This window comes from Melospiza melodia, chromosome 4, assembly GCF_035770615.1.
Source record: "Melospiza melodia melodia isolate bMelMel2 chromosome 4, bMelMel2.pri, whole genome shotgun sequence".
Taxonomy (NCBI): Eukaryota; Metazoa; Chordata; class Aves; order Passeriformes; family Passerellidae; genus Melospiza; species Melospiza melodia.
In genome coordinates this window covers 93,597,338-93,613,776 of record NC_086197.1, presented here as the reverse complement: position 1 = coordinate 93,613,776, position 16,439 = coordinate 93,597,338, and the positions used below count along the sequence as shown (strand labels likewise).

Here is a 16,439-nt window from a genome sequence, read left to right as displayed (position 1 = left end):
AACTATCTGTGTGCCATTGCTGCCTGAAGAGGGATTCTCCACTTTCACTTAGAATTCTTATTAAAAAAAATATAACATGTTTTCTGCCTGAATCACCAATAATTCAGAATTTTCTCTCCTTGGCTCTTCACAGCTTAGGCCAGTTCCAATGTCTGGGAGATTCAGTCTGCTCGACCAAATTTGTCCATTTTTGAAATCCAAGGGTTGAGTAAGAATATTCTGTACCACCTGATGTAGAGTAATTTAACTTGCTCTATCTCATGTCATTGTAATTCCAGTATAAGGTAGTTAAATTATCAAAAATATTTCACTGTAAAAAAGGCAAAGTTATTTTGATACTTTGATACTGGTTCTCCAGAGACAGAAGAAACTTGGTAGGATTGCTGCTTGTTTTGGGTCAGGCACCCATTAAGTCACATCCATTTGAACATCTTACCTGTGAAATTAATATCTTTGTATCTAGGCTTACTGATAATCTTTGATAGAGGGGAAAGCTCAGACTATCTCCTTTGTGAACACATTGCTTATCTGCGCAACTGAATCATCTTTCAATTTTTTAGTTTCTCCATTAAGTAAAGAGCTGCTGCTTTGGATTTTTGGCCTGTGTTGGTTTGGGTTTTGTTTTGGTTTGTGGTTTGTTTTTTTAAACTAAACTGTGCTTCCTACACTCCTCCAATTATTAGATAACATATGAATCATGTGTAGCGTACTAGAACTGTTCTTTTCCCCTGTTACTATTATGAAAAAAAATATTCCTAAGTTACAGCTGACTGTTTCACAAATGCAACTTTTATAAACCTTTATCCTTTGGCATTTCCTGAGCTGATGTGTCAGTGTTCTGAGGATTCACATCTGGCTTTGTTGGTCACGTAAGCTTTCGCCTCATGAAACTTCCAGTATCTACAGTCTGGCCTCAGCCTTATAACATAGTTAGGTGGGAAATCTCCTGAAAACTACTGGATTATCACCTTTGTCTACCAAGTCATAGCAGAGCCCTGAAGAAAAGGTAAAGATCAACATGAAATTAAAAACAACTCCAAAACACAGTGTAATGACTTTCATATTGTGATGAAAGCCTTTTGTCTCATTTCTAGGCAAAAGTTCACTGAAGGAACTAGAAATTCTTTCCTTCAGTAAGAAACTCTACTAAAATCAGTGGAAATTTCACATGTAAAACTGCATTTCCCCTGCAGAACACTCTATCTCTTTTGAACTTATTAGTGCAATCTCTATGAGAAAAAAGTTTAAAAGTAAGGGTCATGAAAGCTTAATCCAGCAGATATTTTCAAAGGATTTTTTCTCACAGGCATATGACATTGCCCTCTATGTAAGATGCAATGGTGCTCAACGCTTTCCTTTATAACCCACTGAGGGAATTTATTGCTGATGCTACTGTTAAATCACCATCTTGATGGCCAGAATACTAAAAGAAATTATTTCAGTTTTCTGTCTTTCTTGAGGCTCATAAAAAAACTGTTTTCCCACCTCCTAGCAGGGAGCCCAAAACACTTGGCTATTCTGGGTTTCGGTGGCTGCTCTGTGTTTCTGATGCTGGGGCTGTTTGCAATCTCAGAACACTAAAAAGAGAACATCATGAGTTATAGGTCTTTATAGCTTTGTGGTTTGGATTCTCACACAGGTTTTTAATTCCTATGCTGAGGACTGTTTATTTAATTTACAAGAAATACTAATTAGGAAAAATGCTTTGCAAATCCAAGTCCTTGGACCATATACAAAAATGTAGGTGTCCTCTCTTTGGGGAGTGACCACAAGGCAGCATGCTGCTTGTGGCTTTTTGCTACATGCCGTGAGTGCTAGTGTGCTTTATAGCCAAAATGCTGACAACAGCTCATATACAAAATTTTCAGCAAAAAAGTTGGTGGAAGGAAGCGTTTAGAAAATAAATATGGTTTTAAGACTGAAGAGAGAGAGGGCATTGTAATTTTACTTCCAAGCACAGAATGCAGTATAAAACATTGTGGCTTACAGCCAGGGCTGTGAGAAAAAGATGACAGGAGCAATTAGGAATTAGAGATGGCTCAAGCTGCAAAAACTGGATTTGGATTAAGACTTTGGGGACCCCAGGACTGGTTTGAAGTTGCTCACATATGTGTCTGTGGTTTTGGCTTGAGACAATTTTTAGTTAGAAGAGAGGATAAAAGGACAACTAACAGCAATGAAGAAGTGTAGGACGAAATGAAGAAATGGAAGCAATGCCAGCAAACATGAAAAAGGAAAATGACTGTTTTTTTGGCATAAATGAGAACATCGACTACAGGGAAGACAGGAGTAGGGAACTAATACTGATTTTTTTAAAGCCCTAACGGGTAGCAGCTCCTCTATGGACTAGCTTTAGAGAGGTGCTGAGACTCATAAAGGAAGCTACATATATCAGTCATTTGAGAACTGCAGAGCTTTTGGAATTACTGTGTTAAGGACAGTGTTTCATTGATGCCCACCTGAATTACTGTGTTAAGGACAGTGTTTCATTGATGCCTACCTGATGTCAAGCCAGCCCAGATGCCTTTACTGTGGATTCAGCCTTTGCCGCCAGTAGTCACTGACAGTAGTCAGGGGTGACCAGAGCTTGAAAAGCTTTGAGAAAATCCAACAAAGATCTCAGCTGAATGGGAAAGAACAAGTAATGAAACACCAAAATTGAGACTCTAGATTTAAAAATGAACTGTTGCAGTGTGCCTACGGCTTTTGGGAAGGCAAAACCCCACTAATATTAAATTAGTCATTCTTTAGAAACAGAGATTTCAACTGTCCATTTGAATGCGCAGTTCTGATTAAAGAGTTATTTGCTGAATCATTGTATGTAAACAAATAAAAGTTAGACTCATTTAAATTTAATATTTGTGTAAGATAAAGAAGTTTGTAGAAAGAGGCAGGGAAAAGAGACTGATATTTAGAGGTTAGAAAGTGTTACCTTCCATCATGCTTTACAAGGAGACAAAGAATAGGTCCAGTGTTCACTGTTCATGCAACAGCTTAATCCATATTGCCTCTAAAAGAATCCTTCTCAAATACTTTCCATCATTTCTGTGATAATTTGAAAGTGAAATTTAGGAACTCTAAATGTGAGGAGACTTTTTTTTTTAATAGATTTTAATATAAACTGTTTGAATTTAAAGCAGTTAAATTCAGTATTTAGACACTGGAACAGCCTGGAAAGATCTCTCTGTGCTCACAGACAAATGAATTGTACGTGCAAAGGTTATAGGTGACAATGAGTCCTTCAGTTCTGTGATTCTTAAGCTTGGCTATAATTGTTTTCTTCACATTCTCACATGCTTTTCCAAAAAAAAAAAGCAAAACACTGAAAACCAGTTGGGTTTTTCTTCCATTCTTGTACTATGCCATGGTACATTGAAGAAAACTGAGCATGTAACTGAGCATGAGAAGCTTCAAAATGCCACTCAGCTTTCTTAATAACATTTCCAGGATTGCATGGATCACGTTTAGAATCCACATTCTAAATTGTTTTGCTACAAATCAGAGCACATTTTCCTTCTGTTGACTGACGCTGTAGAAGAGACATTGCCTGAATATAAGCAAGAACAGGTATTTTCCTCATGATAAAATTTAGGACTCTGCTTCTTTTTTCTTTTCCAACTGTGTCTTTTTCCACAAATACGTAGGTTGTATTGTCATGAAAGATCATGTATTCTCTAGCAAAATCTCTACCTTCTTTTGAGTCAGTGTGATTCTCACCATTCACCTAAAATTTGTGCAGGATTTTCTTCTGGGTCAGTGGGATTAAAGTGTGAAACAGTGTCTAGCTGGTTACTTCAGCTGTGGAATGACTCAAGGCCCCTGCTGATTCCCTCATGCTGGCGTTGCTGTGAGAACCAGAACTGAGAGGACTATCTGTGGCTTTACACATAAGGGTCTGGATGATAATTCATCCTTTTAAGATTCTATGAATGCATGAGCTGGGCCATATTCATAAAGTTATGTATTTTGAAGTATCAAAAAAAGAGGGTTTTCTGGAAAAAAAAGGACATCTTTGCATTATTGCCCTTTGGTTGGGGACTTTGGAGTGAACATGTGAAGACAGAAATACTGCTAATGGGAAATCCCCTCATGTGGCTGTCTGAGTAACATGTTTAATCTTAGTCATCCAGAATTTAAAAAAAGAAAACAAAAACCCACAAAGTTCAAAAGCAGCAAAATACTGCTAACTACCAAATTCTTCCCTTCATAATGAACTTTCCTACAGGAGTAAGAAGTGCCACTAAATCCATAAATTATAAATAGTAGTCTTTTATAAGGTGGAATTTTGTGTGATCTTTCTTTAACAGTACTTTTAATCTCGGTTCAGAACTAAAGAAATTTGAACTAAAGCAAAAAATCCTGGGAACTTCCATTGTGAAATATTAGTAAGTACTTCAAAGTAAGAATTGCTTGCTGATTTTAAATTAATCTAGCTAAATTCATATTGTCTTCCTCATTGGAACACTCCCTTGGATTTTCAGATCTTAATTTATATTTTAGATGATTTACTGGGGTAAGGATGGGAACTCAATTTTATAGATTTTGATCTTGATCTTGATTTTGCCTGTAAGAGAACTGGTGAGTGTGGTCTAAGGGCTCTTTCACCAATGCACATGTGATGTTCATGCTCAGAGTTATTAAATTTAGTTAATTTGGTATGTGGGTGATGAGTAGTTAGCCTCAACAACAAGACCAGTACTGAATGGAGATGAGTATGTAAGTTGTAGGCTTGGACAGCCTGGGCAGTTCTTAGTTTGGCAAGTGCTGCATAATCTGCAGTCTCTGGTGATGCAGGCACTGCTCCTCAAGCTCTTGCCTGTTCCTGTGCACACCCAGCCCAACTTTCATTAACAGGAATAGGGAGACTGTTCCCATCATGCCTGTTTGTGGAATCGGCAGATGAATGAAGGATTTCTCAAGCCTTTGTTGGTAAGTTTTGAGCTTTCTGTGAGACTCAATAGCTAGAACGGGAATTGGTTCTGAGGGCACAAGCCCTCAGAATATCAGAATTTAATTTTGGAAATATTTTGGAGTCTCATTTTTCATGTTTAAAAATGAGACATTTGTAGTATATGCAGATGGTGCAGGAAGAAGAATTTGGGGAGGGCTCTGTGGACCTTTTGGAACAATCAAACTGGTTTATTAGTTAAAATAAGAATATTTTACTGATCTCTCTCATTACTAGAATTCTTATTGAGAGCTGCTACAAGTAATAGCAGATAATCATGTTACAGATTTTGAAACAATTTTCTCTTAGTCATTATAGTGCAAGTCTTTCCAGAAGTGGCTTGGCTGTGCAAATATGTGAAAGTTAAGTTCTTCTGATGCCTTTACATTGTATATTTTGACATGGCCAAGTTGTAAAATCTGATCTACAGGTAGAGGCCACTGTCCAGACACATAATGTAAGGTTCAACAATTAACTGTGTATGTGCAGATGTACAAGAAGGAATGCTCTACAAAATTACTATGGCCTTGATTAAATCAACTGATGCATCACTTATTTCATTTCAGGCATCTGATTTAAAAAAAATAACAAGCCCACATAATATATAAACACCAACCTAATTACTTTTCCTTTAGCATGACTGAGTACACAGTAGATGCCCTATACAGTTAATTGCAGTTGAAAAAGTAACTTTTTGTGTATAGATAAGGTCTTTGCAACAGCTTATATTTGATTGATTTTTTGCACATTATTACTTAAGAAGACTTTTTGCTAGAGTTATGAAATTTTAATTTATTAATTTAGTTTGGAAATATTATGAAGCCAGGGTATATGCTGAAATTTATCATCTTAGGGAATTCTTCTACCCCTGCCCCTTGAGGTCTTTCCCCAGATCTCTTTCATTTGTATAAAAAGAGTGTGTATATTTGAAAAAGACTAATATGTATTTGGATGTTGCATAGCAATGTTCACTCTAATCAGCTTAGAAGCTATTTTAGAATATAACTTCATTACCTTCATTTGTTTTCATATATTACTTATAATGGAAAACAAAAATATTACAGCTATTTATTACTATAAGTTGTATGAATTCATCTTTTTGTAGTCTTATTATTTAAAAAGTGATGTTTAAAGACTAAATATAAAGTTCCTAGCTGCACGAGTGTTTGATGAGTTCCCCTATAAAGAGTGAATTTGTCAGCCTGCAGAAACGTCCTTGTGATACTTGCAGTGCCATATCCTTTTGACTTTGGAATGAGCTTGGAACTCAAAACCCCGTTGAAACAGGACAACATTTGCCTTGGGAAGAAGGGACAGGAAATGAATTTGACCATGAAACACTGACTTGAAAACATCAACCAGATGAAGAGCTAAAGGGATGCATGGATACATGTATAATTCAACTGCACAACTTGATGTTATCATCTGACAGGGAAATGATCTTTAACGTCAAAGATCAGTCAGCAAATCAGCCAAAACCATCTGTTATGACATTTGGTTTCCTTAAGATCCATATTTTCTCCAAGTTCATGGAACTGGCTCAAGTTACCAGGAGGGAACTACAATATGAGTAACACACAAATACTGTTCTATTCACTGGACCATTTGAAGAAAACTAAATAAAGAAGCTTATTGACATATTTTTTGCTGGCAACTAATACTTTTAAGATAATATGAATGTTTAAATCTAAATAAAATTAGTCTTGTGAACCATAGCAATTACCAACAGATATGCAGTTTCTTTTGAAATATTGTATTGGGAACTTTTGAGGATATTGAAGAAGAATTGCTCCTACTGCAGTGTATTTAGTTTTTGTACTACTTTGTATATATCTGATGCAATATCTGTGCCATTAATTTGCAATTATGAAAATTGCATAAGAAATAAAAAGAGACTTTTAAGTTATGTGAATGAGTCATTTCAAAACCACTGTTTTTCTGAATTTAGTTCAAGACAGCCCACACCAGGGTGAGTGCAGAGTATATCAACATCTGTAAGAGATCTTGAGTCTGATGAATTTGTTAGTCTTTAAAACATTTTTCTCTCTGTAGAGAATACTAATCTTTGATTTCAAAAGCTAGGGTTTTTTTTCACTCTTTTAACCATATGAGGCATAAAAACCAAACCAAACCAAAACAACCTTCTAGAAGAATTTAGCACATTATCTTATAATAGTATCTATAGTTTTTTATTACTGTTTTTTATCCGCATCTTTTTTTTCCTGTGACCTGATATTCTGGGAATTCTTTTGAGAAACCCAATTGTATTTAATCCTACAAATATGTGTTACCATGTTTAACAGTGCACATGTGGGTGGCCGCTTAGTTTTTTAAAGCTGAGGGAATGATATTCGCTGAACTTGAAAAAGTAACCAGGAATATCTTCTAACCTCCAATGGTGCAGCATAGGCCAGGTGTTTCACACAAGAAAATACTGCAGACTCTTTGCATGCAAGTGGATAAAATAGCATTAAGTCTGGAACTTATTTTGATTTTGGATTTTTGGTGGATGTTGTAAGTATGAAGAGGAGAAAATTAATCACATTGGCAATTTCACCAATAAAACTGCAATTACCATGATTCGAGCATCATGCAATCCATGACTCTATCAATAATGTGGAGTTCAAACGTGACATCCTGAGCCATTCTTAAGAGAATGAAAGAGCCCTTCTTGTCTGGGTCTGCAGAGGAGAGCGTGGTGAACAGCACGGAGGCGGCAGCCGAGACCACAGCGTGCGTCCGGGGACAGGGCGAGGGCTACCGCGGCACCGTCAGCACCATATGGAGCGGGATCCCGTGCCAGAGGTGGGACTCCCAGTTTCCTCACCAGCACAACATCACTCCTGAGAACTTCAAATGCAAGTGAGTAGAGACTTGTGGTTGTTATTACTGCAGTGGGAAAAGAGCTGAGGTTTAAAATGTTTAACAATTCATGCCATCAGGGCAGAGCTCTGTCCCTGCCCCTTGTTCTGATGCCTCCACTCTCCCTGCTGAGGCTCAAAACCATTTGGGCCTGGGAAAATCAGTCCTTGAGATCTCAAACGAACAGTTCTAGATGAACTTGTGTGGAACCCTAGGGATTTTCATGAACCTCTCCTTCAAGCATCTATTCACCAATATGTTTGTGAAGTGTCTGGATGTGTTCCAGGCTGGGACCTGAATCCCAACAGCATTGATACATTACCACTGGATTTTTTTTCATGGAACTAAAAACTCCTTCAGAGTTTGATTGCTGACTTTAATTTAATATGTCCTAAATATTACCTGAATGTAATCTTCTTTGTAATAATTAACACCCATAATATTTGAAGACCCTTCTTTAATTTTTCATATTTTAAATCCTTTTTCTGTCTCATCACTAAATAGAGATAGATCAATAGGACTGCTTTTACTTGACTGACCACTGGTCATCAAACCTTTCTGTATGGTTCATAAACTCCCAAGGTGGGAATAATCTGCTAGTTTTAGGCAGTTACCTTAGTAATGCTCATTCAGTCCTTTTTTAACTAAGCCTAGAGGAAACCTTGCTGACCAGATTGGAGCCACAGCCCAGTTTGCACCAAATATCTTTATTGATGGGTAAATATCAGTTAGAATTACAGTACTGGGCCCATTCTTTCAATAGTCTGTTATCGGCAAGTGCTGCAGATGTAAAAAATGCAGTGAAATATGGAGATGCACAGAACATGGCAACAACTGTCAGGAGACGGGGAAATAAAACTTACATTTAAGAGGTTTGAATATTTCATGCAAGCTGCAAAAGACATTTAAAGGTTTTCCCTTGTGACTAACTTTTACTTTAAAGGTAACAGCTGTATGGAATTTCGAGATACACTTTTTTTTATTTTCCACAATTCAGCTTCTTGTGAGTTACTGATAGTCTAAAGCACTCTGTTTATCCAAACTCAGCAGAACCATTCAAAGTACTGGAAGTTTTTAGCACTTTGGTAATGTTTGTATTTAAAAGCACTTGTAATATATTGCAGGTGTATCCAATGTCAGTTGCATGCAAATTTTGATGGAGGATCCGGAATGGAAATATTGTTAATCTTCAAATGAAATCTCATATCCCATCAACACATGTGTCTGCTGAAAATTAATTTCCATAAACACATTTCTATTACAATTTTTTTTCTTTTTCACACTGTTCTTACAAGTATCTCATCTCCTTGCACTTGACACTGATCAGTAACACAGAGACCTGAATGAGCCTGTATTTTTGTTAATTCATGACAAAAAACAATAGACCACATTGGTGGGTTTAGGTTATCCCTGCTGCGAGCTAACATATTTATTTTTACAGGGATTTGAGGGAGAACTACTGCCGAAATCCAGATGGATCTGAATCACCCTGGTGCTTTACCACTGACCCAAACATCCGTATTGGTTATTGCTCCCAGATTCCTAAGTGTGATGTATCAAATGAACAAGGTAACAGAGGAAAGGGTGATAACAAGATTTCAAGTGAATGCCATACTGTTCCAAACATCAAGTAGACAGCCTTGAAAATTGGAGAAGCCGTGTCTGTATTACACCTATGTAACTCTGCTTTGGATTTATTGGCATTCTCGGGGTTCATTGTGGTGTAAATGAGATTCCTTTCTCACTTTGTTTGTAATTCCAGCAGGGAAAGCTGCAGCAAAGATTTTATTTGACCTGATTTTTAGACAAGGCTTATTTATATATCTGCTCTACTGTCTTTACCTTTCTTAGTTTGAAAGGCCTTTTTCCACAGCTGAGATGATTTCCTTGGTTCACAGTCTTTTTATAATTGCGTATCAGGCTACCAAAAGCAATTTTCCCCCTTTTTATTTTCTTGGAAATATCTCCTGGTCTATAAGGGATTGATGCTCTGAGTTCTTACCTTTCTGCCTGTGAGGTTCATTCTGAGTCTTCAGGGAAATGTTTTTCCCATGAGGTTTTGGTATTACTGTAAGGAGTGATGTTGCATCCTGAATGGATGTCAATCTCAGCATAAACTGAGGCTAAGACCTCAGACCTATAACCCTACATCAAGCTGCATTAACGTCTTCATCTTCAAATTTTAGTCAATGTTAACGTAAATTTAAAAAAGTTGCAGTTGCAAGACTTATGCCAGAGAAAGGATTAAACTTTTGCATTCATTCTGTGTTTCTTGTAAAGTATCAATTATCAAAAAGTAAAAATACTGATGAATATGAAATTAAGTGCTTTATGCAAAATGTCTTTATAGTACTGATAATTTTAAACAATTCTCTTGAAAACTCTCAAAAAGGCTTGTGATAAAAGCTTATGAATTAAACATGACTTCTGCTGGAGCGAACAAGCAAGTTTTTGAATTACATTAAAATTAAAGTCATGATGATTTTTTGATTTTGCTGAAGTACTTAAGTCTAGAATTCTATACTGTTGCCAATATCTTAAAACTACACAAAGCTAAACCAAATGCCTACTCTTTTGTGGAAGAAGGAATAGGGGACCATTTTTTCTTGGTTTTGTATAAACTAGCTTCTGACAACTTTTAGGATATTCTTTGTGGCCCTTCTAAATAAATCATAAACCAACTATTTATGAAAGAAATTTTCCAAGTTCATGTAAGTAAGGCAAAATTTAAAATACTGCTGTATTGGGAATGAAGGTATCAAACAGGATATTATCTATGTAAATTTGAAAACTAATTCCCATTTTTCTTCTGATCTGATTTATGCAATTGTCTTATTAATAGTGTCTAGGATTTGCTTAAAAGAACACTTGTCTTTGGTGATGTGGATTACTGATGGAAAGGAAGTGTTTTCTTCTTAATGTTGCACAATCACCCTCCACTTTTTTGTCTCATCCTTCTTTTCTCAGATTGTTATCGTGGCAATGGCAAGAGTTACATGGGGAATCTGTCCAAGACAAGATTTGGGCTAACTTGCTCCACATGGGACAAAAATATTGAAGACTTACGTAGGTGTGTACATATGAAACAGAAAGAGATGGTTCAGTGAGTCCTGAATAAATACTGCCTCCAGATGGCAACTCTTTTTCATCTGCATTGATTCTAAAGTAGCCCCTTATGTCCTGGAGCTTTTAATATCCTTGTTTTCCTAACCTTTTTTTTTTTTCCTTTTCTTTGTGTTTAAATATATTGCACAACATGACTTTTTTCCAGGCTAACCAGTAATTGCAGGCTTTGAGATGTTTCTTAGTGTTTAGTTAACTGGCCTATTTTACCCTTGAAAGTTTGCTATAATGAGCTGATATCAGAAATAAGAGGAAATTGTTGTCTCATCAGCCTCATCTCATTGCTCATGCTGCTTCAAGGAGGAGATTGGACTTGAATCCACCTAATGTCCCTTGCAGCCTGAAATTGACTCTTTAGTCTACAATCTAGTGACACTGACTTCAAATGCCAATAAAAAGCCCTGCAATGTCTGTAGTTTATCATTACTTTGGCTTCATATTCAAGTAGTAGAAATGGCAAATTAATTTATTTGTTGAAGTAAAATGAACTATCAGGACTACATATAACAATATTAGCTTTGATACTTGCTGTAGAGCCACAGTGGTGAGCATACAAGCCATTGTCCTTTGGAAGGACTGTGTAGGTCAGGAAGTCAGCCTTTGGGGAAGCTGAATTGCAAAAGGCAGACTTCAGTGGCCCTGTCTGGTATCATCAGCTGGACTACATGTGTTTCTTCCCACAGATGGGGACAGAGAGGATGCATATCCAGTGTGCTGCCCAGGGAAGGGAAGCAGAGGTTTAAGCTCATGCTGTCTGAGAAGCATGATAAGTCCTAGTTTGCTGTAACTGAGGCAGTATAAACCTACTGGCTGCTTGATGCAATGGCATTCATCTAATAGAGCACAGATCAGCCTTTCTTTTCTTACTCCCACCCATTTTCCGTCTGGGAAGTTCTTTGAGGAGTTATCTGTCTCACTCTACCAGTTTCTCAGGTTATGGTTGTTCTAGAGGCAGCATGAGTGGTTGGTTATGAACTGCAGGAGAAGTACAGCTGTAACTAAAGAAGCCTGTATCCTTGTATCTGACAAGCCAGAAATAAACTTCTTCTGCTTCAGATTTTGGCCTCAAAATTTCACCTCTACAGTGCTTCACGTAGGCTTGCAGCTTAGGTGACCTATCACTGTGGTTTGTCTGAGCCATTCATCTTTCTCATTGCCTGCTGCTCTTCCTTGCTTGCTTTCTTAGTTTGCCTTTCTTTTGCCTTTGATTCAGCTTTGTAGATTCTATGCTCCCTTGTGCTGTTAACCTGCAGGAGATAGAACCTGTGCTCCCCAAAGGAGGAAGGCATCACAGGCACTCTTCTAATCAGTATAATGATCCCTCCTGAGGGTATCTAGAGATTTTAGCTTCAGTAGGAGATCTAGAAGCCTCCCAGCTTTCCCGTGGACACAGTGCTTAAAAACCAGAGGAAAGTTGGACCCAGATCCAGAAAATATTTGGGTCTCATCTTCCCTTTGATTTCAACCAGCCCTAAACCCTGACCTGTAGGCTTCTCAATCAGCTAATAATACAATGTGGAGCAAAGCAACATTTAACCTTTGAAAATGTGGGCTATAGTATAAAGCTTTTCAACACTTTGAATTTTTTTTTTCCCTGTAGGCATATACAAATATTCAGAGAACCAGATGTTAGTAAACTGAAGAAAAACTATTGCCGCAATCCAGATGATGATTTTCACGGTCCCTGGTGTTACACAGATGATCCTCTTGTGCCCTGGGATTACTGCCCTATTTCTCGATGTGAGTACTTGGCACGCTGCTGGCACTGCCAGCTGTGCAGTCCCAGGGAAGCCACGGTGTCACAGGCCTGTGCACACCTTCCTATTGTCACTCGTGGCTGCAAAAATGTGTGATTCTATCAAGAATCAATTGTGCGTGACTGAGAAGGAGCAGACAGAAGCTGCTTGTGCAATATATGAACAAGGGGTTCTTTTCCTTGACCAGCTTGGAGATTTCAAGACTTATTTATGCAGCAGGAGCACAAAGGGGCTATTACAGATGGTCAAACATTTTCCAACAGATCTAGCTATTGAATGAGGGCAGGACGGAGACAAAGAATTGTCTAGCGGTCATAATGCTGGCTGTGGCCTCAAGAAACCCAGGCAGAGTTATCTTCTGGGCTACAGGCTTCAGAGACTCTTTGTGTGATCTGTCTTTGTAATGTTAGGATACCTCACTATATATATGCTGAAGTGTGTATGTGCTATAGAGATTAGATTCTGCTTTTGGATGTTTATGGGATGATTTAACTCCTGGCAAGAATTAGGAAAACCATGCCTCCAGAGTTGAATGTTTAAATCTAAATAGCTTAAATAAACAGAATTAAGAATCCTAGGGAATTCAGCAATAAACTGATGACAAGTAGAAAAAGATAGTTTTATGCTGAAAAATGTGCAATTCACATTTATGTTCAAAATCTTTCTCTTCAACTCTTATTTCTAAGTTATTCTGCAGTATGTCCTGGGAGAGCACTTAAATGGTAAATCAGGCTTTTGAATGCATGTCTGTGATCTCCAGAGGTTAAGGATAATGTTACACTCATTCCTAGAGGCAATCTACTGCATTTCCTCACAGCCTGAACTCCAGCAGCTCTAAAAAGTGGTATTTGAAGTCTCAGGTGATATTTTGGCATCTATGTGAAGTGTAAACAAAACTGTGAAAAAGGTTATTTGTGTCAATATAAATGAAGAATAGCTGAAGAAATATGCTTTTTATTCACTCATTCTGAGTTCATTATTTGGATCTATGAATTCCTAAGATGTACTCTCAGCAAACATTTTTAGGGCACCCAGAACTGGTGAGTAATACATTTCTGCAAACACCAGAGTGGGAATATGCCAGTTTAATAATTGTAACTCATATGGACTAGTATTACAGTACTGTATAAATATATATGCACATACATACAGTTATACATAGAAAATATGTATGTGTGCACACCTATGCATACATCTATACACACACATTTGTGCATATGTGTATACATGCACATCGAAATTTCACTATGGATATAACAGCATCTGTATATATGAATATACCTCTGTTTGTGTGGTGTATCTATATATTCACACATATATTTTCTTAATGATGGAAATCTGTCTGGTTGAGACTGTTTAAATTTTTCTTGGGCAAGTTTTCAGCAGCTACCCCTGTACCTCTAGTTCATAATGCTGGGTCACTCTGTCCGTGTCACTGAAGGTAAATATTTAGAAACAAGTTTAAGCAAACTTGTTGTAACTATTTTTTAATTGGACTATATGGACGTACTGAACCAGATTTTGGGGATCATGTTTTGATAAGAGTAAGAGTAGCTGATGGGAACCTAAAATGTCTTTCAAAGTTTTTTAAGGAATTGAAAATTTCTTTCAGTTTTCTTTGGATTTAATCACATGACTTCTATAGTTCCTAAAAGCTTATATAAAAGTGATAACTTCATTTTTCAGCATTTGCTTGTTTGAATGAAACATGTAAATTGAACATGATAGGCAGCCTGATGTCTCCAGGATTCAGCCAAGAAGAAAAATGCTTGACATCCCTGCTCCAAAATGTTCCTTTCTTATTTCATTCTGTCGGAATGAAATTCTGCCCCCTTGTTAAGCGTTACTGAATACTGCTTTTGCAGTGTACTGAAGAAATCATTGAAGTTTAAAACTTTGTGAACCATTAAACTTAACAATATGTCATTTGCTGTTGAAATGTAGTAAATTTTTAAATGTATTTTAATTTTGTATTATGGCTATCTTGTGTGTCTGTCTAGGTGAAGGTGATACAACTCCTACTACAACCACCGTAGATGGTAAGTTTGTGTATGAACTGTGCAGTGCATGACTATCCTCTAAATCTAGACATTTCTTTCCAAGTGGGAAACCAAGTAAAGATTAGTAAAGCTATAAAAAACCCACCATACAAACTGAGCAAAATTAATTTTACAAGAGAAAAATGGGGAATAGCTTTGTTATATTTCTTTATCTGTTCTCACTGTCATGTCTTGCCAGTAGTGAGATTTGGTAATGAGCTTCAATGTTTGCTCTTTAAATATGTAAATCTCAAAAATCTATTTAAATTTATGTATTTCATATTCCCTATGGATATTTAAATAGACCTACTCAGCTTCACTGAAGTAGTTTCGATGGCCTAGAAAGATATTTCACTAGCAAAGTTAATACATAATAAATATTGACCTTCTTGTGGTCCTTATGTGCAACTGTGCAGGTTTCCTACTGCTTTTAGTAAAATGTCATCTCTGGACCTGCTTTCAGATACTGCCATTCCTTGTGCCTCAACAAAACATTTGAGAGTTGTAAATGGAATCCCAACGCAAACTAACGAAGGATGGGTGGTTAGTTTGACGTACAGGTAAATATCACTTTGATTAGAAGGGCAATGCAACTACTAGGATATTTGTTTTAGAATTGTAGAAAATGTTGACCATAATAACAATAAAAGAATATTTATACATTGCAGTTAAGTTCTGTTAAAGCAGAAAATTAGCATTCCTCTGATGTCAGGTGATGCCGCAGTATTCACTCTGCTGGTAAAATGCTTTATATGTTCATTATAGCTAACATATACACATGAACCTGCAAGGTATTCATAGTCTTCTGTTCTTCCATTTAACTACTGCAAACCTTTTCATAACACTGGCTTCACATTCAGCATGTGAAGAATTCAGATTGATAGAACTGAATTTCAGATCAATATTTTCACTTTGATGGCAAAGCATTTATTTGTGAAGCATAGGATTCAGGATTTATCCCTGTGTCAAAGAAAGCTGTCCCCTATGACATGGCATGGAATTAAAATTTATTTGGTATTAAAAAAATAAGTAAGTTGGAACTATAAGGAAATCCTTTGCATTCTGTAAAACAAGATCCTGACATGTACAACTTTTGTATAACACATGTATTATATTATGGCAGATCTTTGCTGCTGTGTAAAAGCCAGAACACAGAATGGCTGTTTCCTATGCTCTTTTCTCTGGTTCATAACTCATCAGCTGGAAGTGTGAATCATTAATTTATAACAGGATATATCTCATGCATCAGCCCTGCTTCTTCTATCATGAAAAATAAAAGTTAAAAAAAACATCCTTTGTCTGCTGGCCCAGACTAAAGGGAAGCTCAATTCTATTAGCTTATGATTCATCATCTCATTTAAAACTATGTTGTAAAAGAGGTATTAAATGAAAAATATAAGTAAAGGAAAAGAAAAAATACATTCTCTAAATGTATTCTTATCCCTGTAACCTTGGCATTGTATGAGATCCATCAGATCAAAACCTTTTTAGGAGTGTATTGGATGGTTCAGAAAGACATTCCTAGAGGAAGATCACTATATTCCTTGACCAAATAACCAGATTTTTCCCTGGAAAAGTTAATCTTTGCACTGTTTTCAAAGTAGCCTTGATATTTGATGAACTTTTAGGCAGGCAAGGCAGAATTACATCTGGGTGTCTAAAATTGAAATAGCTATTGTTAGGGTAGTTGAACCTGGATTTTCTGCTATG

The 16,439-nt window shown here is 36.8% G+C and overlaps 1 protein-coding gene across 3 annotated transcripts in view; it reads left to right on the top strand.

Moving 5' to 3' along the window:
• The window catches only part of HGF (hepatocyte growth factor), a 55,440-nt gene that overhangs the window by 29,384 nt on the left and 9,617 nt on the right, over window positions 1-16,439 (top strand). For all 3 annotated transcript variants that reach the window (XM_063155618.1, XM_063155617.1, XM_063155619.1), the window contains exons 8-13: window positions 7,636-7,810; window positions 9,252-9,379; window positions 10,778-10,880; window positions 12,534-12,673; window positions 14,691-14,729; window positions 15,193-15,289. In XM_063155618.1, coding sequence (XP_063011688.1) covers window positions 7,636-7,810; window positions 9,252-9,379; window positions 10,778-10,880; window positions 12,534-12,673; window positions 14,691-14,729; window positions 15,193-15,289 — 682 coding nt within the window. The remainder of the gene's footprint in view (window positions 1-7,635; window positions 7,811-9,251; window positions 9,380-10,777; window positions 10,881-12,533; window positions 12,674-14,690; window positions 14,730-15,192; window positions 15,290-16,439) is intronic.